This window comes from Mesoplodon densirostris, chromosome 7 (assembly GCF_025265405.1).
Source record: "Mesoplodon densirostris isolate mMesDen1 chromosome 7, mMesDen1 primary haplotype, whole genome shotgun sequence".
Classification (NCBI taxonomy): Eukaryota; Metazoa; Chordata; class Mammalia; order Artiodactyla; family Ziphiidae; genus Mesoplodon; species Mesoplodon densirostris.
Window position 1 is genome coordinate 67,530,722 of NC_082667.1, and position 27,318 is coordinate 67,558,039.

General features: G+C 35.9%; 1 protein-coding gene across 2 annotated transcripts in view; it reads left to right on the plus strand.

Moving 5' to 3' along the window:
• Nucleotides 1–27,318, plus strand: part of USP47 (ubiquitin specific peptidase 47) — a 129,553-nt gene that overhangs the window by 83,407 nt on the left and 18,828 nt on the right. For both annotated transcript variants that reach the window (XM_060102928.1, XM_060102929.1), the window contains 9 exons: nucleotides 13,181–13,276; nucleotides 13,363–13,515; nucleotides 16,153–16,320; nucleotides 18,136–18,267; nucleotides 18,711–18,787; nucleotides 19,382–19,437; nucleotides 21,461–21,573; nucleotides 22,831–22,935; nucleotides 25,364–25,571. In XM_060102928.1, coding sequence (XP_059958911.1) covers nucleotides 13,181–13,276; nucleotides 13,363–13,515; nucleotides 16,153–16,320; nucleotides 18,136–18,267; nucleotides 18,711–18,787; nucleotides 19,382–19,437; nucleotides 21,461–21,573; nucleotides 22,831–22,935; nucleotides 25,364–25,571 — 1,108 coding nt within the window. The remainder of the gene's footprint in view (nucleotides 1–13,180; nucleotides 13,277–13,362; nucleotides 13,516–16,152; nucleotides 16,321–18,135; nucleotides 18,268–18,710; nucleotides 18,788–19,381; nucleotides 19,438–21,460; nucleotides 21,574–22,830; nucleotides 22,936–25,363; nucleotides 25,572–27,318) is intronic.

Sequence of the window (27,318 nt, forward strand, 5' to 3'; positions counted from 1 at the left end):
ATTTATATATTTTGGAGGTTAATCCTTTGTCTGTTGTTTCGTTTGCAAATATTTTCTCCCATTCTGAGGGTTGTCTTTTCATCTTGTTTATAGTTTCCTTTGCTGTGCAAAAGTTTTTAAGTTTCATTAGGTCCCATTTGTTTATTTTTGGTTTTGCTTCCATTTCTCTAGGAGGTGGGTCAAAAAAGGTCTTGCTGTGATTTATGTCAAAGAGTGTTCTTCCTATGTTTTCCTCTAAGAGTTTTATAGTATCCAGTCTTACATTTAGGTCTTTAATCTATTTTGAGTTTATTTTTGTGTGTGGTGTTAGGGAGTGTTCTAATTTCATTCTTTTACATGTAGCTGTCCAGTTTTCCCAGCACCACTTACTGAAGACACTGTCTTTTTTCCATTGTATATCCTTGCCTCCTTTGTTATAGATTAGTTGACCATAGGTGTGTGGGTTTATCTCTGGGCTTTCTATCCTGTTCCATTGATCTATATTTCTGTTTTTGTGCCAGTACCATATTATCTTGATTACTGTAGCTTTGTAGTATAGTCTGAAGTCAGGGAGTCTGATTCCTCCAGTTCCATTTTTTTTCCCTCAAGATTGCTTTGGCTATTCGGGGTCTATTGTGTCTTCATACAAATTTTAAGATTTTTTGTTCTAGTTCTGTAAAAAAAAATGCCATTGGTAATTTGATAGGGATTGCGTTGAATCTGTAGATTGCTTTGGGTAGTATAGTCATTTTCACAATATTGATTCTTCCAATCCATGAACATGGTATATCTCTCCATCTGTTTTTGTCATCTTTGATTTCTTTCATCAACGTCATATAGTTTTCTGAGTACAGGGCTTTTACCTCCCTTGGTAGGTTTATTCCTAGGTATTTTATTCTTTTTGTTACAGTGGTACATGGGATTGTTTCCTTTATTCCTCTTTCTGATTTTTCATTGTTGGTGTATAGGAATGCCAGCGATTTCCGTACATTAATTTTGTATCCTGCAACCTTACCAAATTCATTGATTAGTTCTAGTAGTTTTCCGGTGGCATCTTTAGGATTTTCTATATATAGTATCATGTCATCTGCAAACAGTGATACTTTTACTTCTTTTCCAATTTGTATTCCTTTTATTTCGTCGTCTTCTCTGATTGCCGTGGCTAGGACTTCCAAAACTATGTTGAATAATAATTGTGAGAGTGGACATCCTTGTCTTGTTCCTGATCTTAGAGGAAATGCTTTCAGTTTTTCACCGTTGAGAATGATGTTTGCTGTGGGTTTGTCGTATATGGCCTTTATGATGTTAAGGTAGGTTCCGTCTGTGCCCACTTTCTGGAGAGTTTTTATCATCAATGGGTGTTGAATTTTTTCGAAAGCATTTTCTGCATCTATTGAGATGATCATCTGGTTTTTATTCTTCAGTTTGTTCATATGGTTTATCACATTGATTGATTTGCATATACTGAAGAATCCTTGCATCCCTGGGATAAATCCCACTTGATCATGGTGTATGATCCTTTTAATGTACTGCTGGATTCTGTTTGCTAGTATTTTATTGAGGATTTTCACATCTGTATTCATCATTGATATTGGTCTGTAATTTTATTTTTTTGTAGTATCTTTGTCTGGTTTTGGTATCAGGGTGATGGTGGCCTCATAGAATGAGTCTAGGAGTGTTTCTTCCTCTGCTATATTTTGGAACAGTTTGAGAGGATGGGTGTTAGCTCTTCTCTAAATGTTTGATAGAATTCAGCTGTGTAGCCATCTGGTCCTGGACTTTTGTTTGTTGGAAGATTTTTGATCACAGTGTCAATTTCATTCCTTGTGATTTGTCTGTTCATATTTTCTGTTTACTCCTGGTTCTTTCTTGGAAGGCTATACCTTTCTAAGAATTTGTCCATTTTATTGGCATAGAGTTGCTTGTAGTAGTCTCTTAGGATGCTTTGTATTTCTGCGGTGTCTGTTGTAACTTCTTCTTTCTCATTTCTAATTTTATTGATTTGAGTCCTCTCCCTCCTTTTCTTGATGAGTGTGGCTAAAGGTTTATCAATTTTGTTTATCTTCTCAAATTACCAGCTTTTAGTTTTATTGATCTTTGCTATTGTTTTGTTTCTATTTCATTTATTTCTGCTCTGATCTTTATAATTTCTTTCCTTCTACTGACTTTGGGTTTTGTTTGTTCTTCTTTCTCTAGTTCCATTAGGTGTAAGGTTAGATTGTTTATTTGAGATTTTTCTTGTTTCTTGAGGTAGGATTGTATTGCTATAAACTTCCTTCTTAGAACTGCTTTTGCTGCAACCCATAGATTTTGGATCATTGTATATTCATTGTCATTTGTCTCTAGGTATTTTTTGATGTCCTTAGTGGTTTCTTGGTTATTTAGAAACGTATTGTTTAGCCTCCATGTGTTTGTGTTTTTTATGTTAATTTCCCTGTAATTGATTTCTAATCTTATAGTGTTGTGGTCGGAAAAGATGCTTGGTACGATTTCAATTTTCTTTTTTCTTAATTTTATTTATTAATTAATTATTTATTTATTTTTGGCTGTGTTGGGTGTTCGTTGCTGTGCATGGGCTTTCTCTAGTTGCGGTGAGTGGGGGCTACTCTTCGTTGCAGTGTGCAGGCCTCTCACTGCAGTGCCTTCTCTTGTTGTGGAGCATGAGCTCTAGGCACGCAGACTTTAGCTGTGGCACGCGGTCTCGGTAGTTGTGGCTTGTGGGCTCTAGAGCGCAGGCTCAGTAGTTGTGGCGCATGGGGTTAGTTACTCTGCGGGATGTGGGATCTTCTGGGACCAGTGCTCGAACCCGTGTCCCCTGCATTGGCAGGCGGATTTTTAACCACTGTGCCACCAGAGAAGCCCGATTTCAATTTTCTTAATTTTAGCAAGGCTTGATTTGTGACCCAAGATGTGATCTATCCTGGAGAATGTTCCATGTGCACTTGAGAATAAATTGTAATCTGCTGTTATTGGATGGAATGTCATATAAATATCAAATCTGTCTGGTCTATTGTGTCATTTAGAACTTGTGTTTCCCTATTAATTTTCTGTCTGGATGATCTGTCCGTTGGTGTAAGTGAGGTTAAATTCCCCCACTATTATTGTGTTACTGTCGATTTCCTCTTTTAGAGCTATTAGCGGTTGCCTTATGTGTATTGAGGTGCTCCTATGTTGGGTTCATATATATTTATAATTGTTATATCTTTTTCTTGGACTGATCCCTTGATCATTATGTAGTGTCTTTCCTTGTCTCTTGTAACATTCTTTATTTTAAAGTCCATTTTATCATATATGAGAATTGCTACTTCAACTTTCCTTTGATTTCCGTTTCCATGGAATATCTTTTTTCCATCCCCTCACTTTCATTCTGTATGTGTCCCTAGGTCTGAAGTGGGTCTCTTGTAGACAGCATATATATGGGTCTTGTTTTGTTTTTTTTTTTTTTCTTTTTGCGGTATGCGGGCCTCTCACTGTCGTGGCCTCTCCCGTTGCGGAGCACAGGCTCCGGATGCGCAGGCCCAGCGGCCATGGCTCACGGGCCCAGCCGCTCCGCGGCATATGGGATCCTCCCAGATCGGGGCACGAACCCGTATCCCCTGCATCGGCAGGCGGACTCTCAACCACTGCGCCACCAGGGATGCCCTGGGTCTTGTTTTTGTATCCATTCAGCGAGCCTATGTCTTCTGGTTGGAGCATTTAATCCATTCACATTTAAGGTAATTATCGATATGTATGTTCCTGTGACCATTTTCTTAATTGTTATGAGTTTGTTTTTGTAGGTCCTTTTCTTCTCTTGTGTTTCCCACTTAGAGAAGTTCCTTTAGCATTTGTTGTAGAGCTAGTTTGGTGGTGCTGAATTCTCTTAGCTTTTGCTTGTCTGTAAAGCTTTTGATTTCTCTGTCGAATCTGAATGAGGTCCTTGCTGGGTAGAGTAATCTTGGTTATAGGTTCTTCCCTTTCATCACTTTATATATATCATGCCACTCCCTTCTGGCTTGTAGAGTTTCTGCTGAGAGATCAGCTGTTAACGTTATGGGAGTTTCCTTGTATGTTATTTGTCATTTTTCCCTTGTTGCTTTCAGTAATTTTTCTTTGTCTTTAGTTTTTGTCAGTTTAATTACTATGTGTCTCAGCATGTTTCTCCTGGGTTTATCCTACCTTGGACTCTCTGCCCTTCCTGGACTTGGGTGGCTATTTCCTTTCCCATGTTAGGGAAATTTTCAACTATAATCTCTTCAAATATTTTCTTGGGTCCTTTCTCTCTCTCTTCTCCTTCTGGGACCCCTATAATGTGAATATTTTTGCATTTAATGTTGTCCCAGGGGTCTCTTAGGCTCTCTTCATTTCTTTTCATTCATTTTTCTTTATTCTGTTCCACGGCAGTGAATTCCACCATTCTGTCTTCCAGGTCACTTATCCGTTCTTCTGCTTCTGTTATTCTGCTATTGATTCCTTGTAGTGTATTTTTCATTTCGGTTCTTGTATTGTTCATCTCTTTTTGTTTGTTCTTTAATTCGTCTAGGTGTTTGTTCTTTAATTCTTCTACGTCTTTGTTAAACATTTCTTGCACCTTCTCGATCTTTGCTTACATTCTTTTTCCATGGTCCTGCATCATCTTCACTATCATTATTCTCAATTCTTTTTCTGGAACGTTGCCTATCTCTGCTTCATTTAGTTGTTTTTCTGGGGTTTTATCTTGTTCCTTCATCTGGTACATAGCCCTCTGCCTTTTCATCTTGTCTGTCTTTCTTTGAATGTGGTTTTCATTCCAGTGGCTGCAGGATTGCAGTCTTCTTACTTCTGCTGTCTGCCCTCTGGTGGATGAAGCTATCTAAGAGGCTTGTGCAAACTTCCTGATGGGAGGGTGTGTTGGTGGGTATAGCTGGGTGTTGTTCTTGTGGGCAGAGCTCAGTAAAACTTTAATTTGCTTGTCTGCTGATGGGTGGGGCTGAGTTCCCTCCCTGTTAGTTGTTTGGCCTGAGGTGACCCAGCACTGGAGCCTACAGGCTTTTTGGTGGGGCTAATGGTGGACTCTGTGAGTACTCATGCCAAGGATTACCTCCCAGAACTTCTGCCAGTGTCCTTGTCCCCACGGTGAGCCATAGCCACCCCCTCTGCCTCTGCAGGAGACCTTCCAACACTAGCAGGTAGGTCTGATTCAGTCTCCTATGGGGTCACTGTTCCTTCCCCCTGGTTCCTGATGTGCACACTATGTGTGTGCTCTCCAAGTATGGAGTCTCTGTTTCCCCCAGTCTTGTCAAAGTCCTGCAGTCAAATTCCCCTAGCCTTCAAAGTCTTAATCTCTGGGAATTCCTCCTCCCATTGCCAGACCCCTAGGTTGGGTTGCCTGATGTGGGGCTCAGAACCTTCATTCCAGTGGGTGGCCTTCTGTGGTATAATTGTTCTCCAGTTTGTGAGTCACTCACCCGTGGTTATGGGATATGATTTTATTGTGATTGCACCCTTCCTACCATCTCATTTTGGCTTCTCCTTTGTCTTTGGTTGTGGGGTATCTTTTTTTGTGAGTTCCAGTATCTTCCTGTCGATGAATACCAGCAGTTATTTGTGAATCCAGTGCTCTCACAAGAGGGAGTGAGCACACGTCCTTGTACTCCGCCATCCTGAACCACTCTACCTGCTCCCCCACCTTTTCTAAGCAACATAATTTTTTTGTATAGAAAACCTGAAGACATTTACCAAAACAAAACCCTAGAACTAATAAGTGAGTTTAATAGATAGCAGGATATAAGATAAACATACAAAAATCAATTGTATTTCAAAAATACTAGCAATGAAATGTGGCAAGTGAAATTAAAAATACAATACCATTTATAGTTGTGGGGCAAAAAAAGCCTTAGGTGTAAATCTAACACAATATGTACTGGACCTATGTGCTGGAAACTATAAATTCTGAAAAGAATATTTAAGTAAAGGGAGAGACATACTGTCCTCATTGATTGGAATATTCACATGGTAAAGATGTGGATTCTCCCCCAAATTGTATAATTTTAATGAAATTCCTTTCAAAATCTGAGAAGATTTTCCAAGCTCATTCTTAAAAAAATAGCTAGAATAGCTAAGAGAATTTTGGAAAGAGAATAAAGTAGGAGAAATCAGTCTACTTGATCTCAAGACTTATAACTACAGTAATCAAGGCTGTATGGTATTGGAGGAATAGACAAATAGATCAGTGGAACATAATAGAAAACCCAGAACTAGATCCATATAAACATGCCCAGCTGATTTTTTTAGAATTGCACAGTGCAATTCAATTCAGCAAGGATGGTCTTTTAAACAAATGATGTTAAAACCATTGGGAATTCATATATACAAAAATGAACCTTTACTTAAACCTCACAGCTTGTAAAAAATTAACTCAAAATGGATCATATAACAACAATGTAAAGTTACAAACTTTTAGAAATAAAACACAGGAAAAAATCCTCTAGAAAAAGGGTTAAGCAATGAATTCTTAGACTTGATACCAAAAAGTACAATCCACAAAGGGAAAAATTGACAAGTTGTATCTCAACAAAATTTTAAAACATTTGTTCTTTGAAAGCCCATGTGATGAAGGTAAGAGAAGCTACAGACTGGGAGAACATATTTGGAAACCCCATATCTGACAGAGGACTAGTATCTAGAATACATAAAGACGTCTCAAAACACAATAGTAAAAAATGATAACAGCCCATTTAGACAGTTGGCAAAAGACATAAACAACATTTCATGTAAGAGGATATGCAGATATCAAATAAATACAGGAATAGATGTTCAACATCACTAGGGAAATGCAAATTCAAACCATAATGAAAATAACACTCTACCAACAGAATGGCTAAAATAAAAAATAATGGCAGCACAAAAAGCTGACAACAGTGTGGAGGAACTGGATCACTCATGTTTTAGGTGGGAATGTGAAAAGTTACAGGCAGTTTCTCATAAAACTAAACATGAAATTATCATAACCTCAGGAATTATACTCTTGGTTATTTATCCCAGAGAAACAAAAACTTATCAAATATTCATAATGTCCTTATTTTTAATATTCTATAACTGGAATCAGCCCAGATGTTCTTGGACAAGTAAATGGTTTAACAAACTGTGGTACAAACAAACCATAGAATACTACATAGCAATAAAAAGGGACAAACTACCGATACACACAGAAACTTGAATGAATCTCCAGGGAATTATGCTGAGTGACAAAATCCAATCTCAAAAGGTTACATATGGTTCCATTTATATAACATTCTTGATAAAACAAAATTTTAGAACTGGGAGATGGATTAATTATTGCCAGAGCTTGTAGATTAGTTGGTACCAAGGGAAGGATGGGTAGGTGGTTACTATAAAAGGACAACATGAGGGATCCTTGTGGTGTAGGAACTGTTCAGTCTCTTGACTATGGTGGTGGAATATATAAGCCTATACAGGTAATAAAATTGTAAAGAACTTACTACACACACGTAGACAGACAAATGAGTACACTGAAACTGAGAAAATTGGAATAAGGTTGGTGGGTTATATCAATGTCAGTATCCTAATTGTGATATTATACTATGGTTTTGCAAAATGTTATCAAATGGAGGAATGGCAGAGTGTACAGGAGGCTCTGTATTATTTCTTATAATTGTATGTGAATCTTCAGTTATCACAAAAATTGCAATTAAAAGTAGATGGCTTAAGTAAAAGTAGAGTTCTTTTCCTAGTTTAAAAGAGAAAAGTATATATTCTGGGAAAGATAGTTGACTCTCTGTAAGGAAGACATGTAACTGTATTTCAATAGCACAGAATTGCTAAGTATGTCGAAGTCAGTTAGAAAATAGTTATCAGTAGTGGTTCTAATTTATCTTCAGTAGTTCAGTCTGAAAAATAAAGTATTATATTTTAGCAACCATTTCTTCATTCAATCGGAAGTAGATGTTGAATGATGGAGAAAGAATTTTATATATAAGTTAAGAGTAAATATAAATGAGAGGATTTATATACCATTCCTTGGTTCTATCTTTTGATTGCACTGTACCTAGATTTTCTATATTTCTTACTCAGAGAACTAAGGATGTAAGAATTCTCTGTGTTCTATTCTGAATGCTGGAAATAAGGGTCTAAAAAACTCTGCACAATTACACTTTGTATAATATATAAGGAGGTGTAAGCTCTAGAAAATAAAACTGTTATCTTCACTCTGGAATGATGAAAAACAATCACAGTCAACCCAAAGCTAGTTTGGAAACATGACACAAGAATAACATACTGAAGAGGACAGCTCATGGTAAGCAGTATAGTTTTTTTGTGTGTATATAATAATGGCATAATGTTTATTATATTTTCCATTTTTATGATCCCTAACTTATTTTTTGTTATCTAAAATATAGTTTGGCACGATTTTTAGTTATCTTGTATATCACATTAAGTGAAGACAAATGTATATAACCACATTGCCCATGATTTACATAATTTATTTGTTGAATGAATAGATGAATTGAAGCTAATTTTTATGACTGAATAATTTTATTTATAATTATTCTGGGGTCAACTTTTTAAAAAATGAATAAGAAGCTAAAGAAAATTATTAATATAGCTTTAACTGGTTTCTAAATCTAAAGGAAAATGGTGGCTACCTCAATCTCCATATCTCCACATATCCTCCCAAAACCATAGGCTAGAAGGAACACAAATGAAACCCAACTAACCCATACTTTCTGGATTGCTAGGAGACAATAACATGAACTTCAAATTACCTGAAAGTAGCAAAATTATCAAGTGCCAGCAGAGCTTCCACTGCTGCTGCAAGTCTGTATGTGTGGAGAGTATGAAGTGGGATGCTTTAGAGACTATGAAACAGAAGAGAGGGGACTGAAAGACTTAAACAAAATGAAGACAGAATCACCCTCAAAAAGAGAAAGTACAACAATATGTGCCAAAATAGTGAACACAGACTGGGACTTGGTTGTTTATAGTACCAGCTACCAGGAAGGAGTTTTAGAGTGTGTAGGATTAGGAAGTGGCAGCCTTGGAGGAATTTTGCTTCTAGAGAAGGAGATAAACAGAGAAGGGGTGATGCCACTGAGTCCTAGCAGTGAGGAGAAAACAAGAAGAAAAAGAAAAAGAAAGGGTTCTGCAAAATGAAAGAAGACACCAACCTCTTTTCCCCCATTACCCATTCAAGAAATTACACTTCACTAAGTTGACAGAAGGTACTCACAAACTAAAGAATGCTGCCCACAAAATGAGTAGGGGAAAACTCAAACTTACACAGCACCACTGTTGGTGGTGGGAGAAAACAGAAAATATGTATTAAATCATTTCAGCTGATGAAAATCTATACACACACAACCTCAAAACCTTAGAAAAGTAACCACAAAGTAGCATACTGTAACACAGTACTCTAGACTAAGTTAAGTATTCTCAAGCAAGCAAAACAGAACCTGGTATCCAAAAATTTAAGGAGAGAAATGGATTAAAGAAAAAACCAAGCAAACAAGAAATGCAATGCAAGCTGATCAAACTCAGGAAGGAAATTAAAGAAAAGACTATGTTAGAAATGAAGAATTAATTATAAAATGCTCAAGAGAAAATAGAATGGAATGAAAATCTAAGGAAGAACATAGAATGAAAATGAGATAAAGAAGTAAAAATTAGGATCTCAGAGCAAATGATGGAAAGGAAAGGCTGGCAACGGAGGTCCAACATAATTGGAATCTGTGAAGAATAAAAATAACTCAGTAGAACAAAACTTATAAACTATAATCCAGGAACACTTTCTGGGAATAGGGGAAATTTAAATCTACCTTTTGAAGGACCCACCACTGTACCTGGAAAAATGGACCTGGAATGATCAACTGAGACATATTTTATTTATTTATTTATTTATTTTTTGTGGTACATGGGCCTCTCACTGCTGTGGCCTCTCCCGTTGCGGAGCACAGGCTCCAGACGCGCAGGCTCAGCGGCCATGGCTCATGGGCCCAACCACTCCATGGCATGTGGGATCTTCCCGGACTGGGGCATGAACCCGTGTCCTTTGTATCGGCAGGCAGACTTTCAACCACTGCACCACCACGGAAGCCCGAGACATATTTTAGTAAACTGCTAAACTTGAAAGACAAATTGGGCTGGCATCATCCTTTTGAAGAGCAACATGCAAATCATGGCAATAGAATGGCAATTTCAAGAAAATCAAGAAAAAGTACAGGCCAAGGATTTGCTATCCAGCCAAGTTCTTCTTCAATTATTATGGCAATAGAAAATCAACTTTTGAATATTGAAGAACTCATTGACCATTGTATCCATAAGCCTTCTTGAGGAGTTTGTTGGAGGATGATCTCCATCCACCCAAGAGACAACTGGGGAAGCTTCAGCAAAAGGACCGTGAGCATTTAATATACTAAATTGTAGAATTAAGGACTAAATAAAACAAGAGTGGGGACATGGAAAAAAGAAAGTATGAAATGTTACATGTTAAACAATGTACAGAGAATACCATTCTTAAAAAAGGAAGAGAGAAGGGAAAGTAGAATGAGATCATAGACTGTTAAATAGGTGGGAGACCAAGGATACCATTTAAAATCAGCTGACCAGACACTAAAAGCTTAAGTAAGGAAAAGGAAGGATTAAGGGCACTAACAAAAATACATATAAATGCACTAGAAAAAAATTACTAACCTTCCTAAATACCAAAAGAAAATGTAAAAAATAGCAAAGAAAAACCATGTAGAAAAAGAAACACAGTAAATATTACTTAATAGAGTAATTAAAATATACAATAGTGACTGAGATGAAACAAAACATCAGTCATATTAAATATGGATGGGCTTAAATTGCCTATTAAAGGTAAAAGATTTTCAAGTTGGCTTATAAAACAAACATTATATTAAAATTTGGTTTAAACAAGAATCCAATAGTGGATGCTAAACTAAGGTGGAAAGTTCTTTAAGTCATAGTATTTTTGTATGGTCTCCAAGTGTCTCCTTACAAATTGCTTATTAGCCGCAAAAGGAAAAAAATAATAACCACATAGTGAAAAAACTGGGCAACACCTTGACCAGGTGATTGAAGTTAATATCACCAGTAAGGATGTTAGGGACATCTTGCCCTTTGACTGTGATACCCTTAGAAGAACGCATCATTACTTACTTACATTAGTCTAGTAAGGAATGCATAACCTGAATCTAACTGTAAGGAACACCAGACAAACCCATATTGCAGAACATTTTTATAAAATAACTGGCCTCTTCAAAATTGTTAATGTTATGAAAGAAAGGCTTTGAAACTGTACCCAACAAAATGAATCTGAAGAGGCAGACAGCCAAATGCAGTCTGTTTTCCTGGATTTGATTCTGTACTGGATGGGGAGAAATACTATAAAGGACATTATTAGGATAATTGACAGAATTGGAATATGAACTGACAAAAGTACTTTACCAATATTAAATTTTCCTGAGTTTGATAACACTTCTGTTCATGTAAGAATATGTTTTTTCTTAAAAAGTTGCATTGAAGTATGAAGAGGAAAAGCATGTATGAACCTGCTCTCAAGTGGTTCGGAAAAACACATAATGTGGGTGTGGGTGGGAGAATGATAAAGCAAGGTAGCAAAATGTTAAAAGTTGGTGAGTCTAAGTAAAACGTTTAAAGGAATTTTCTTTAAACTTTTCTCCGGGTTTAAAAGAAGAAGAAAAAAAAAAAGATAGCTCTGGCTGTGAACTATAAGCCAGAGATCAATACGTACATATAGCTTAGTTTAGTAAAGTAGAATTTGAGTTACATAATGTTCTCACTCTCTCCCTTTACCCTCCCCCTGCTTTTTTTAAGATATTGAGTGTTTTAACAGTTCAGTAATCCATTTGGAAAGCTCAGCTGGTTTGGTATCAGTCTGTGTTAAGCTGTAGATGTGATTGCTCTTAAAGCTTTTACCTCTCATGTTTTTAAAGAATTTGCCTTTTTCGTACTTAAAATATGGAAAAAAAAATCCCAAAAAAATCATTTTCTAAATGTGTCCTTTCCTATGACCTCCTGTAAGATGCTTGATTATGTGGAGAAAAGCCAGCTACTTGGTCCCCCTCCCCACCCCATTGGTTCTTCTTGTGTTCTGAGGACCAAATAGGAGAAGGATGAAGTTAGAAGCATTTTGTATATTTTTTCATATATTTTATCTTATTCCAAAATGAGCTATACCAAGCAATATGTGGTTAGTAGTTTTTATATGCTTTGCTAGCTGTTTTACAACTAAGTCCATTTTGCTAGATCAAGCTCCCTTTTCTTTTGGGGAACAACTTGTTCTATATCAAAAATTTTTTGAAGATATTTTGTCTTAATGTTTCCACTTCTTTTTCTTTATATGTAATAAATATTGTCGGTAGTTCTACTTAGACCATGTCTGAGGAAAAGAGATGACATCAAATGAAATTGTGCAATCCAATCTTATATATCAACTAAAATTTTTTAATTGTGAAAAATCAATGATGAAAAATTACAATAAAAATTTTATGCCTACTGATTCTTCAACAATATTCATACTGGTTTCTTACTTCTGTCTTAAAGCTGTATGGAGAAAAGAGAACCACATGGTTCCACTAGGTGAACAATCCAGCATCTCTCATACATTTTCAAATGGAGCAGTAGCTGACAAGCAGTGAGAAGGTTGCACAGTGGTTTTCAATTTTATAATTAGTGCAGTGGTAGCTTACTGACTGACCCTAAATGTAGGGGTTAAGGATAATTATTAGATTTTTTAATGTACAAATAGTGTAAATTCTTCAGAGTGCTGGGTTATTAACTGTGCAGTTTAAACTTGTCTCCTTTTATAAGAAGGATGCAGTGACCCATGCAACTGCTTTTCTAAGAAGTGTGGAATTACTTCTTAATCTAAAGACTGAGGATTTCTATTAGATTATTTAACCAAAAATCACAAAGTAAAGTCTATGAAAATTAGGTAGAAATGACTAACTGGTGTGCAACACTAGGAAACCTAGAACTCACACAGAATGAAATAAAGTAATTTTTTGCTCAGTGTTTATAATGATAACATTTTGCTGTTGATACTTTTTTTTCCCCCTTTTTGCATTTTGAATTCCTAATTTTCTTGCTGTTCTACATATAAGTATTTTGGTAATTGTGGTGTTTTTATATTCAGGGCTTTGTCATTAACATTATAATACTTTACAATAATTATAAAACGATTTTTTTTTCTAACTAGGAGGAAGCATTGCATGCATTTATTCAGCCAGAGATCCTGGATGGCCCAAATCAATATTTTTGTGAACGTTGTAAGAAGAAGTGTGATGCACGAAAGGTAGATGCCATTTAGAAATTAATACTTAATTATCTGAGATATTATTCAATATTCAATAGATTCCCCCCCCCCACTTTTTTTTTTAGGGTCTTCGGTTTTTGCATTTCCCTTATCTGCTGACCTTACAACTGAAAAGGTTTGATTTTGATTATACAACCATGCACAGGATTAAATTGAATGATCGGATGACATTTCCCGAGGAACTAGACATGAGTACATTTATTGATGTTGAAGATGAGGTGAATACTTATAAATTATACTTCAGATATTCTTCCTTGATCAGAGTAACTTGTGATATTCTTTGAAAAGACAGAAAGGATATTAAATTCTGGAATTGTTTCTTAAATTTGTGTGGTAATCTTATGTTTCATAACTTTCTTAGTTATTGAAACATACCAGTCTAGAGATGGGCTGCACTATGTTTCTGGCACATGATAAACACAGAACAGATATATTGAATGAACGAGCAAACTGGGTAGTATGGCCTTAATTTCTTGTTTTGTCTTAGTGTCTTTTTCAAGCATTAAGGTTTCTGGGTTATTCTCCCTGAAGGTTTACCAGCTCTTAAATTGGCTAGGTTAGAAAGCTAGGTAATAAAGGTATTTTTCTGTGTTTCTTTTTTAATTAGTTTTTTTTTAATTAAAACTTTAAAAATAAAAAATTTTTAACTATTTAAATATAGTTTGAGAATGGAACTTTGAGGGCACACATAAAGCTCATTAATTTCTTCCACTCATTGACCTCCCCCAATTCTCTGGTTCCTCTATCCTTATCCAGTAAAAGATTCATAATGTCCCACTCTGTTCTCTTGGAAACTCTTCTGATTTAATTATTGGGAATATTTACAATCACTTAACATAGTTGTTACAGAGTGATAAATCTTTCTTATTTTCAAAACTGCCATGAAGTATTATTTTCTGATTGGAATTCATCACAATAGTTAAAAATGCCTTTTCCCAGAGGCTTAAAAATAATTTTAAACATTCTCAAGTTTTTATTTATGCTCTTAAGTACTAAGTGGCAAATGTTTTCTGAGCCTCACTTTCCTTGTCTGTAAAGTAAGGATGATAATTGCCTTTCATAGCTTTCATAAGATGAGATTGCCTTAGATAAAATAAATGTTCATTGAATGGTACCTGTGACCAGGTAACATTCTCTGAAAGGTTTAATTTGAAATAATATCTCAAACACTTGTGCTTAAGCTAGGAAGTCTGTCCAAAGTATACCAAACTTTCAAGGGAGATTCCTACTCAGAGATGAGTATTAAATGGGTCTTCTGTATATTCCTAATGTGTTTCTCGTAAAGGGAAGTCTTTTCCAGGGGAAGAAAACTGAGATATAGAGTTTGACCAGAACTTGTAGGAAGTTTTAGGTCCATTTCTTGGAAGAAGAGAAGATGTTCTGGCTTAGTTAAAAGGGGTTTCAGGGATGATCTCTTTGGACTTTGTGTAGAATTCTCAAGTTGGTTTTCACCTCCATTTTTCCTTAAACCAAACTTTCTTGAGGCATGAAGACTATATGTTAGGTGCAGTTCTTAAAACAAAATTCTTGGCAAGAAGTTGGTACTTACTACATATTGCTTGGTTAATTCAAGAACTTCTAGGCAATGCCTTAAACATATCAAGTGCCTACATCTTAGAGAAGAATTTTCAGACTGTGTATCTAAAATATTAGAGGAGGGGCTTCCCTGGTGGCGCAGTGGTTAAGAATCTGCCTGCCAATGCAGGGGACACAGGTTCAAGCCCTGATCCGGGAAGATTGATCCCACATGCCACAGAGCAACTAAGCCTGTGCACCACTACTACTGAGCCCACGTGCCACAACTACTGAAGCCCTCACGCCTAGAGCCCATGCTCTGCAACAAGAGAGAAGCCTGCACACCTCAATGAAAAGTAGCCCTTGCTCGCCACAACTAGAGAAAGCCTGCGCGCAGCAATGAAGACCCAACACAGCCAAAAATAAATAAATAAAATAGATAAATTTTAAAAATAAAATATTAGGGCTTCCCTGGTGGCGCAGTGGTTGAGAGTCCGCCTGCCGATGCAGGGGACACGGGTTCGTGCCCCGGTCTGGGAAGATCCCACATGCCGCGGAGCGGCTGGGCCCGTGAGCCATGGCCACTGAGCCTGCGCATCCGGAGCCTGTGCTCCGCAACGGGAGAGACCACAACAGTGAGAGGCCCGCATACCGCAAAAAAAAAATAATAATAATAATAAAAATAAAATAAAATAAAATAAAAATAAAATATTAAAGGAAAAGGGAGGAAAGAGTTGTTTGAGGATTTCTAGGAAGAATTCTTTGAATTAAATTTGTCTGAAAGACATTTAAAAATCATAAAAGCATGGAAAAGTATTATTTACTGTTGTTACATTTCCACCTCCTTTAACTGGAGTATAAAGTTCTTGAGGATAGATACAGTGTCTTGTTTTCTAATTGTCGGTAATACCTAGCATAGTGATAAACTGAATTGACCTTTTTGTTCAAGAAAGGAGATGATATTCTTTGGATTTGAGAACAACAGAAACTCATTTTGGAGCGTAAGTTCTCTGCTTTTATGGTTTTTGATGAAAGAAATGGTAATTTTATATTGTTACTTTGCAGCTGTAAACATAAATGGGGTTTAATAGAATTCTGAATCACTAATTTGTTGTATTAGAATTTTAAGGTTGTTAATAGAAATGCTTTTAAGATACACTTTTGTTTAATTTTATTTAAGGTCTCACTTTTTAAGAGAAAATAAATTTGCTTAAAGTAGAATAAGTATTTTTATTAACAGTAGCATCGTAAATTATGTGGGAAAAGCAGCATATAAATTGAAAGGTTTATATTTTCCCTTTATTTAGCTTATAATTGTAAGATAATTATGTTTTATTAAGAAATCTCCTCAGACTGAAAGTTGCACTGACAGTGGAGCAGAAAATGAAGGCAGTTGTCACAGTGATCAAATGAGCAATGATTTCTCCAATGATGATGGTGTTGATGAAGGGATCTGCCTTGAAAGCAATAGTGGAACTGAAAAGATTCCAAAACCTGGGCTTGAAAAGGTACTTTTTGTAATTTGTGGTTTTTAGTTGAAAGAGAGAGTAAGGTAATCTCTGAGCTGCTATATAATTCTCTTTAAAAGAAGTTTAATTGCTATTATTTTTATGCATATATGTGGTCATAATTAAACTTTAGAAAAAACTACTCACAAGTGGGAGCATTAATTTCTGAGAGGCTGAACTGTACCTCTGAAGCAAGCTGAGTGGTGGTGTGGAAAGGGTGCTAGTAGTGAGGAAACCACTTCATTTTGCCTTTAAAGTAGCAGCAAGCCTCTAAATCTTATATCAGAGTTTTCTCATATAGAAAAATGGAAGCATTAGACTAGATCTGTTAATTTAAAAAATTCTGGCTATGAGACCTTTTCTGAAACAATAAGAGAACTAATCTTTTTTAGGTAGGGGACCCCTCAGTTTTCCTCCCCTCCCCTATGACAGCCCTTAAGGGACTTCAAAAAATGATACAATTCCATGGATTATCATTTGAAAACTACAAGACTGGATAATATCTAGGATATAATTTTTTGTTACTAGGTCAGTGATTTTTAAGATTTTATCAAACCATTTCTTTCACATTTGTATAATTTGCTTTATTGAGGGGAGAATTACAGATCAGATGTCTTGAGCAAGGTGTGAATAATGAATCACCAGTGTGAAGACTGATCACTAGCTCAAGTCTTACAGAGTCATATTAAATATAGGGTTTTTTTTAGGCAGTATTTAAGAATGGAGTTTCACTTGCATAAATCTGTTTTTAGATCAAGACCATTATTCTCACCACCATTACCACTACCCTTTACCTTTTAAAATTATCTGTTTCTTTCAGGGCAGACAGATGAGGTGTGAATTGCTGTGTGATGAATAATGTAGTGGATACATTATAACTTAGTGTAAAGAACATTGCATTCAAACAAGGGTTGGAAAACTGTGGCTCAAGAGCTAAATCCAACCCCCAACCTGTTTTTCTACATAGACAATTATGTCTATCTTTTTTTCTGTTTTCCTTATCTTATTCCACTGGATAGGATTTCCCATACAGTGTTGAATAGGAGTGGTGAGAGAGGACGCTCTTGCCTTATTCCCAATCTCAGGAGGAAAGTATTCAGTCTCTTGCCATTAAGTATGATATTGGGTCTAGATTTTTTATAGATGTTGTTTATCAATTTGAGGAGGTTCCTCTCTTCCTAGTTTGTTGAGAGTCTTTATCATGAATGGGTTTGGATTTTGTCAAATATTGTTTCTGGGTTCAGTTGGTAAGATCATGTAACTTTTCTTCTTTAGCCTGGTTTACATAGGTTGATTTTCTAATGTTGAACCAGCTTTGCATACCTGAGAGATATCAAATCAATAGATCACTGTATCACAGATATTATATAAATACATTAGAAGATGTTCAAAATAATTATATACCTTAGCTCTTTTATAAAGGAAGTGGAATCTTATTTGAATTTTTAAAAATGTTATTTGGGATTTATTGATTTTGATGTGCATATCAGAATGGTCTCATGTTTAACACCTCCTTCTAAAATTTCAGACTGTTATTTTCTTTTTACATAAAATATAAATTTGTATTTCAGTATGCATTGTTCTAGAGGTTATAGCATAACGAAAATGTGAAGGAATACACTGAATGAAACTTGTGGTGTATAAAATTATGTGGTGAATTACCATTTTAATGATCTTAGAGAAAAGTTGACGTGCCATAAATACAGAGGACAACTAACATGTTAGTTTGCTGTGTTTTAGTAGCGAATAGGAAATATGTAAATTAGGGTTTTGTGTTTTACCTCTGTGCTGAGTTACTTTTATTCTTTTCTTTAGAATTCTTTGATCTATGAGCTCTTCTCGGTTATGGTTCATTCAGGGAGTGCTGCTGGTGGTCATTACTATGCTTGTATAAAGTCATTCAGTGATGAGCAGTGGTACAGCTTTAATGATCAACATGTCAGCAGGGTAAGGAGGGATTTTTTAAGATTATTATTCTGAAAGACAGGAGTAGGGATGTTTCTCATCAACAGCAGGGTTTATTAAAAATGAGAGACTCAGTCTGTCCGTTGAAGCATACCAAATCATTAAGACATACCAGATGTCATTCTTTTGTTTTTGTTTTCAGTAAATTTCCTTTGTTTCTTTGTTTTGTTTTATTTTGGGCTTGCTGAGTGTTTGCAGAGCTAGACTCCCAGTTTGCTTCTTGCCCTGAGCCTTCATACGGGCTATCTATTTAAGAGCATTAGAAAAGATTGGCCGTTAGTAGCCACTGATTATGATTACATTTTGTGAACTGGTATCTGTGTGGTCCATTTAACTTTGAGGTTAAAACTTGGGTTACATATTGACATAAAGGTAATGGTGTTATAGATCTTACCAAAAAAGTAAATAATGTAACAACTTTTTAGATAACACAAGAGGACATTAAGAAAACACATGGTGGATCTTCAGGAAGCAGAGGCTATTACTCCAGTGCTTTTGCAAGGTAAATAACTTCCTAATTTTTTCTGTTTATAAATTAGAATTAATTACAGCTTTTCAACATTTTTTTATCACTAAAAAGGTTTAACCCAAGGGTCAACAGACTATAACCTATGGGCCAAATTCAGCCTGCCTTCAGTTTTTTGGAAATAAAGTTTTATTGGAACACCATCATACTCATTTGTTTAAATATTATATGTTGATCTTTTCCCACACAACAGCAGAGTTAAGTAATTTTAGCACACATAGAATAGCTCCCAAAGCCTATGGCTTTTACTATCTGGCCCTTTTCCAGAAAAAATTTGCTGACTCCTGACTTTCCTGTAGTACTCATTCTAGGACAAAGATTTTTTTGAAGATTTTACTACGTTACCAAGAAAAGATACGGGATTTTCTCATAAATATGTCAGCAAAAGCAAAGTAGTCTCCTTTTTTTTCAAGAATGTTTAAATATGAACCTGTACAAGAACAGCTACATGATTTTCTAATTGTTTGAAACAACAAAAAAACTACTATTTAAAATAAATATTTGATGCTAGGAAATGGAATCTTTACAATCTACTTTTTGTCCCTATTAATCTTTTCTATATTTTACTAGCTCCACAAATGCATATATGCTGATATATAGACTGAAGGACCCAGCAAGAAATGCAAGTATGTTGACATATAGTTACTTGATTTTAGTCTGTGTTATAAACCAGGTTTTTTGCAAGTTTTATAAACCCAGATAACTACGTTTAAATGATAGGACAATTACATTTTTTATGTGTGGAAGAATTAATTATAAAGACTGTTATGAGATAATACCAACTGGTAAAAGCACTTGGGAAAAAGTTGCACTATTTTTTAATACACTAAGAGACAAAACTTACTCTGCATTGCGTACGTTGGATATTTATTTGCAGTAAGATTGTATTATATGTAGTTTGGTGCAGTGATGATAGTCTCCAGATCTGTGTAGCAGCCATAACTCACCATCTGCATGTCCCAGAACAAGTTATTTAACTTTTCTAAGTCTTACTTTCCACACATGTAAAATGGGAATAATTATAGTATTTTATAGGATTATTATAAAAAATTAAATGAGATAAAATTTTAAGCATTTAGTATCATACTAGAGTTAAACATCTTTGCTTATTTGCTTAAAAAGCAAGTAAAGTTTTATGAGTCGAGTATGAATCCTTTATTAGATTTAAATTTTATTAGGAATCCTAAAAATAATCCTGTATACAAAGCATGTGGATTTGCCTTTCTTTTTTCCTTTTGTAACTGCTACTTTAAAAAGTTACAGTTCCTGTGTTTTCTTGGTAACTCTGATCGTGACAGAGACAGTATTTGCACATAGGTGTATAAAGTGTGTGTGTGTGTGTGTGTACATACGATATATACACAGGTGATGTGTTTGCTCATATTCTTTTCACAATTAATATAATCATTGTCTTTGATTTCAATGTATTTCCTTTGTTTAGAAACTACTATGAGTAAATCTATTTTACGCAGTCTAATGTTTTTGTTTACATTTTTGTGAACTCTCATCAGATTGTGAATTCAGTTGGTGCAAGGCTTAGGACTTATTTATCTTTTCACCAATGATATAATACAGGGTCTGTCATATAGAGGCTGTTCAATAATTTACTGTGTAATTATAGGAAAGAAAAAAGGAAATTATAATAAGTCATTTCAGAACAGGGATTTCAGAGTAGAAGTATTAATTCTTACTTTACACGTAATGAAGCTATACCCTAAAGAGTAATTTGTCCAAGGTCATAGCTACCTGGAGGAAGAGCCAGGTTTATAGTTTGTGTATCCTCTGTGACACCCAGCATTCCAGATATTTCATGTAGTACAGTAACTCAACTTTCTTTTATCTGCTCCCCACAACTCTAGTTTTGTGATGAAGCACCAGGGGGCACTGTATGTATGATACGGAATATTTTTTAAATTAGAGCTCATTTCTGTAAACAGTGGATTTTTACCTTCCACAGGGGCATGATTTTTTTAAAATATAAATTGTTCTCCCTGTTTAATGCCTAACAATCATTGGCTTTATTAAACCGTGTTATAGTCTCATACTGTCACTTCGAATACTTTGAGTTACATATAAAGTTCTTTGATTAGAAGGCAGCTAAAAGACTACTTTGAGAACAAAGGAAAGATAATCATATTAGTGAATAATAATAAACAAATGAATACCATTTGTAGTAGTAGAGCATCAACAGTATTTATTACATTTCCTTATATCTCAGGTAATAACTCTATGTGGTAAGGTGCTGTTAATAAGCTGAAGAAACCAAGGTCTGGAGAAGTAAACTTGCCCAGGGTTACACAATTTGATGGTGATAGCACTATTTGAAATCAGAAGTGCTTTTATTTTCAAGTTTAAGGGAGGCTTTTTCATTCTAAAAATCTTAATTTACATACCAGAGTTGTCTGGAGCCAAGAGGTATACAGATAAAGATATGGCTTTTTTGAGACCTAACCATGTGTCATTATTATCTACCTCTTCACCCGTGTCTGGAAGAAGCTCATGTTCCAAGTTGAAAGATTGATGTAGTTGAGATATATTTTGATAACAGCTATAGTAGAAGTGTATACTCTGGGAACAGAGTAGAACAAAATTAAATAAAGGAAGCTCAATCTCAGTGGCACTGTTTTACCCTGTTTTTACTATTAATAGAATTTCTAGAAGTAGATGAATATCCAGAACATATTAAAAATTTGGTGCAGAGAGAGAGAGAATTGGAAGAACAAGAAAAGAGGCAACGAGAAATTGAGCGCAATACATGCAAGGTTAGATTTCCTAATTTTACTTTTAATTAAAAAGTGCTATTGAACTTTGCTTAACTGCAGTTCTCATCACTGACTCATTGGGTTGATTCTGTAGATAGTTATGCCATCGTGATCATTAAACAGTATAACCAACTATATTACTGAGGTAAAGTGATTTCATTTTATGCATAAAAAACCAGTAACATGGGCTTCCCTGGTGGCGCAGTGGTTGGGGGTCCACCTGCCAATGCAGGGGACACGGGTTCGATCCCTGGTCCGGGAACATCCCACATGCCACGGAGCAGCTGGGCCCATGAGCCACAGCTGCTGCGCCTGTGCTCTGGAGCTAGTGAGCCACAACTGTTGAGCCCATGTGCCACAGCTGCTGGGACCCACGTGCCTAGGGCCCGTGCTCTGCAGAGGGAGAGGCCACCGCAGTGAGAAGCCTGCGTGCAGCAGCGAAGACCCAATGCAGCCAAAAATAAATAAATTTATTTTTTTAAAACAGTAACATAGTGATAATGCTCAGTGCTGGTGAGGTTACAGTGAGGCGAACATTGTAACATTCTGCTACAAGTATAAATTGATAAAATCTTTCTGCCTAGAATTTGAGTAGGATTTATCAAGAGCCTTAAGCAAATTCATATTCTTTTATATAATTCTCTCAAGAAAATATTACCTAATGAGTTAATGACAGATGCGGTAAAAATTTTGACCACAAGGACATTCTCCACAGTATTTTCCAAATTAGGGAAAAATTGGAAACAACTTGAATATATATCAGTAGGAGAGTGATTACATAAATTATGATACATGCTTATAAAGAAACATACAGGGGCTTCCCTGGTGGCACAGTGGTTGAGAGTCCGCCTGCTGATGCAGGGGACACGGGTTCGTGCCCCGATCCAGGAAGATCCCACATGCTGCGTAGTGGCTGGGCCCGTGAGCCATGGCCGCTGAGCCTGCGCGTCCGGAACCTGTGCTCTGCAACGAGAGAGGCCACAACAGTGAGAGGCCCGCGTACCGCAAAAAAAAAAAAAGAAACAAACAAACAAAAGAAGCATGCATACAGTTGTTAAAATTAATGCTTTTGAATTTTTTTTATAACATGAGACAGTATCAATTATTAAGTGAGATAAATAGACAGAATGATCCCAATTATGTTTTTTTTAATTATAATATTTTTGACTATTAGGAAAAAATACTGTCTACAAAAGAAGTAAGTTTGATTTATGACCTGTTGAGTTAATGATGATATTTTACATTTACATTTTCTAGATAAAATTATTCTGTTTGCATCCTGTGAAACAAGTGATGATGGAAAATAAATTGGAGGTTCATAAGGATAAGACATTAAAGGAAGCAGTAGAAATGGCTTATAAGGTATGTTTAATTGCACTGTTGGCATTTAATTATTGATATTTTACATAACAGTATTAACATTTTCCCAAGTTTTTATTATAGTCAGTAGTAATATAAGCACTTGCAGTAGCTTTGATAGCCCACTTAAATCCTATGTCTCTTAAAGAGTATAGTTTACACCTCTTCTCTGGAATGTGGTCCATTGCTTTTGAGAACTTTCTCACTCCGAAAGCCAGTTAAAGCTTTCTAAAACTCAGAAATAGAATTAGAAACAAAAATATTTATTTATTCTTTATATGCATTTAGCAGATATTTATTGAGTGTCTACTATATGATGCATTAGAGAACTTGAGTGAACAAGACCACATGAGGTGTTAGAGGTACCAGAGTGAGCAAAACAGGCTCACTGCCTTCTTGGAGTTTACAATCCCACTGGGGAAAAAAACAGACAAAAAATATTTAAACACCACAGTTTGCAAATATTTTATTAGATGCTATAAAGTAATTCAGTAGTATATTAAGGTTATTTAATCTGAGACTTAAACCATGAGGAGACAGCTGTGCAAGAAGTTGGGGAAGAGTATTTTAAGTAGAGGTAACAGCATGTGTAAAAACTGAGGTGAGGAAGTATATGATCAAGAAGCTGAAAAAAGGTGCATTGTGTTTAGATCATCTTGAATGAGAATAGAGGCACATAAAATGAAATTAAAGGCTGTGTAAGAATAGAAGTTTGCATTTTATTCTAAGAATAATGCAAATTTATAAGTGGGTTTTGAAAGGCAAATAGAAAAAGAAGCATTCTTTAACCAGATTATTCTAAATGTCATCTGTTATACTTGACAAAATTTTTTGCCCTTTCCATGTAAACATTAACATCATTTGACTAAAGTTAAACAGTCATTACCTAGAGAAAAAATTGCATACTACGTCATTTCATTTATAATTATATGTAGAACCAATGAAAGAAGTAAAAATAATTCACAAGATAGCTGGCATTGTTTCTCAAAGTGTGATCCAGCACAACCTACACCAGAGTCACATTCCTATTAAAAAACAAATTCCTGCAAATGAATCTGAACTTATGTTTTGGCACCTAGGATTATGCATTTTAAACAGGTACCTCAAGTGGTTTTTAGACACACACAGTTTGAGAACTTGTATTGTGTACCTGGTCTTTCACAGAACTTTATCAGTACTGAAAATTTACATTTGTGTGACTATTTTAATTAATTAATGTCCCTCACTAAACCGTAAGCACCTACAAGGGTGAAGAGTGTTCTGGTTTTGTTCACAGTTGCATTTCCACTACTTTTGCCTGGTAAACAGGAGAGTCAAAATTGGATGGGTATGTGAATGAATAATTGAATGAACAAATAATAAAATGAATGGCTCTGGGTTCACCTGATTAAAAATCCTTTAAACATAATGGTGGACTGCAAGCAAAACAGTAGTGAAACCAAATTAAACTAAAATGGAGAAAATGTCTTTAAACAGTTTTACACAGTAAGGTCAATCAGTGATAGCACTAAGGGTAGTTCATATTCCATCAGTTTTTAATGTAGGAAGAAAAAAATCTGGTCTTAAAAAATAGAAAGTTTAAGTTCACAAATGTAAAGAGTGAAATAGAAAAGAGAAATAAATCAATCTTATGTAAGAAAAATAAAGCTCCATTTGTGGGAAGTGAGGGATGGAGGAGTAGAGGGCAATGGGGACATACCAAGGCTTACAGCAACGCTTTCTTTAAAGTTGTAATCACAAACCTCAGATGAGTATTGAATACTTCTAAGCAATCCTACTATGTTTCTCCAGGAGGTTCAGCTCCCACTTAAAGTGATGTTGCATCCAGGGTATGCCATCTACTAGTGACATGTACTAGAGGGAAAATTTTTGATAGAAATTCCTGTGCCCAATTTGTTGGTGTTCCGGAGGCTAAGATTGAAGGGGATGGTTCAGAGAGGAGTCTGGTAGCACTTGGAAGACATAGAAGCTATGACCTTTGTGGTGGCTCTACAAGGCATGCTATCCTCCTGTGTTTAGGGAGATCGTTACTAGATACATTAATTACCAGTTTTTCTCCAAAATGGATTAAGATAACAAAAGATGCATGTTCTAGTTGGTTGTTTTCCCCTCATGTTTCCAGCTTAGTGGTTATAAAGCAGTAGCTTACAGTGCATTAATTTTGAGTACATCTAAAGTTTAGAATGTTAACTTTTGTAAAAACAAAAAAGTCTTTAAAATATGTTAGTGCATAGGTCGGATAATTTGAGGGATAATGAACTATGGTTATTTTAAAATACCCTTTAAGTCATGCCTTTGAGCTTTGATGCAAATCATAAATATATGGATTTTATTGTTTGTTAGGACCTATTGTTAGTACAGTTACACATCAGACTAAAATATCAATACTATATATTTTTTTTCTTTTTCCTCGGGTGTTATATTCTTTTAGATGATGGATTTAGAAGAGGTAATACCTATGGATTGCTGTCGTCTTGTTAAATATGATGAGTTTCATGATTATCTTGAACGATCATATGAAGGAGAAGAAGATACGCCAATGGGACTTTTACTAGGTGGAGTCAAGTCAACATACATGTTTGATCTGCTGTTGGAGACAAGAAGACCCGATCAGGTTTTCCAGTCTTACAAACCCGGAGGTAAGGAATTTCATGGTATTCTGAGTTGTAAAGGACTTAAAATTTTCATAAGAAAGTTTTTTGTTTGTAGAAATTATTTTTAAATTTTTTACATGTTCTTAAAATGTAGAATAATTCTGATAGGTTGGGATGTAGTCAGCAACAAACCTGGAATTAAGTTCTAGATTACTTCCCAAAAAGCTATACACAAAATTTAAGAAACAAACAACAAAACTTCTGGCTTATAGTCTTCAGTGGGATTTTTCTTCTCCAGTACTAAATCGTCCTCCCTCCCTACCTCTGCGCCTGCCCCAGCCTCTACCTCTACCTCTACCTCTACCTCTACCTCTCTCTTTTTATAGAGAAGACCCTGGTATATTCCCATAAAGTCTCAGAAGTAGAGTCTCTTTTTCAGGGTCTCCTTGAGGACCTTATTATGGTTATGGTTTCATAACTCAAATTCTGTTCTTCTGGGGATCTTATACACCTCCCTTTTTATGAAGGCTCTTCTTTCCAAAGTAGATTAAGTGTGGTATTCTTTCAAGAGCTCCTTTAGTCAGACTCCACTCTCTCTGTAAAGAGTCCCTTTGGAGCATTTTCTTGAAGACTTTTTTGTTGTTGTTGTTGTTGTTTTTGCCTGCGTTGGGTCTTCGTTGCTACGCGCAGGCTTTCTCTAGTTGCAGCAAGTGGGGGCTACTCTTCATTTCGGTGCATAGGCTTCTCATTGCAGTGGCTTCCCTTGTTGCAGAGCACAGGCTCTAGGTATGTGAGCTTCAGTAGTTGTGGCACGCGGGCTCAGTAGTTGTGGCTTGTGGGCTCTAGAGTGCAGGCTCAGTTGTGGCGCACAGGCTTAGTTGCTCTGCGGCATGTGGGATCTTCCTGGACTAGGGATCGAACCCATGTCCCCTGAAGTGGCAGGTGGATTCTTAACCTCTGCGCCACCAGGGAAGTCCCTGCAGATTATTTTTGAACTAGACTGTAAAAATTATGATAAAAATATAACATGGGTCAGCAAAAGCCCACTTTTTAAAAAGAATTCTAAATGTCATTGTGGATTGTAAACCTTATAAAGTAATCTCCTTTATTCATTAATAATCAAGACTTTAGCAGAATATTTATTCAGATTTAGATTAGCAACATTTGGGGGAAAATGGAGTATTGACGTATACTACATATAAGAGATTAAAACAGTTAAGCTGGAGAATAACTATCTACTAAATCCGGTGTTTGAAGATTATTTATTTTTCTGGTGACTAAAAGTTAAGTTGTATAATGATCTCCTGAAAATAGGAGAGGAGAAGGTGGCTTTAAATTTTAACATGGGGACTTCCCTGGTGGCACAGTGGTTAAGAATCTGCCTGCCAATGCAGGGGACACAGGTTTGATCCCTGGTGCAGGAAGATCCCATGTGCCATGGAGCAACTAAGCCCATGTGCCACAACTACTGAACCTGTGCTCTAGAGCCCGCAAGTCACAAGTACTGAGCCCACATGCTGCAACTACCGAAGCCTGCACACCTAGAGCCCATACTCCACAACAACAGAAGCCACTGCAACGAGAAGCCCACGCACAGCAACAAAGAGTAGTCCCCACTCGCCACAACTACAGAAAAGCCCGCGAGCAGCAGCGAAGACCCAATGCAGCCCAAATAATTAATTAATTAATTAATTAATTAATTACTTGTAACATGAAGAATTTAAGTCAGAAAACAAACATGTAATCCAAAAGGTTTTCTGCTGAAATTTCCAAAGATATAGAGAATATTATT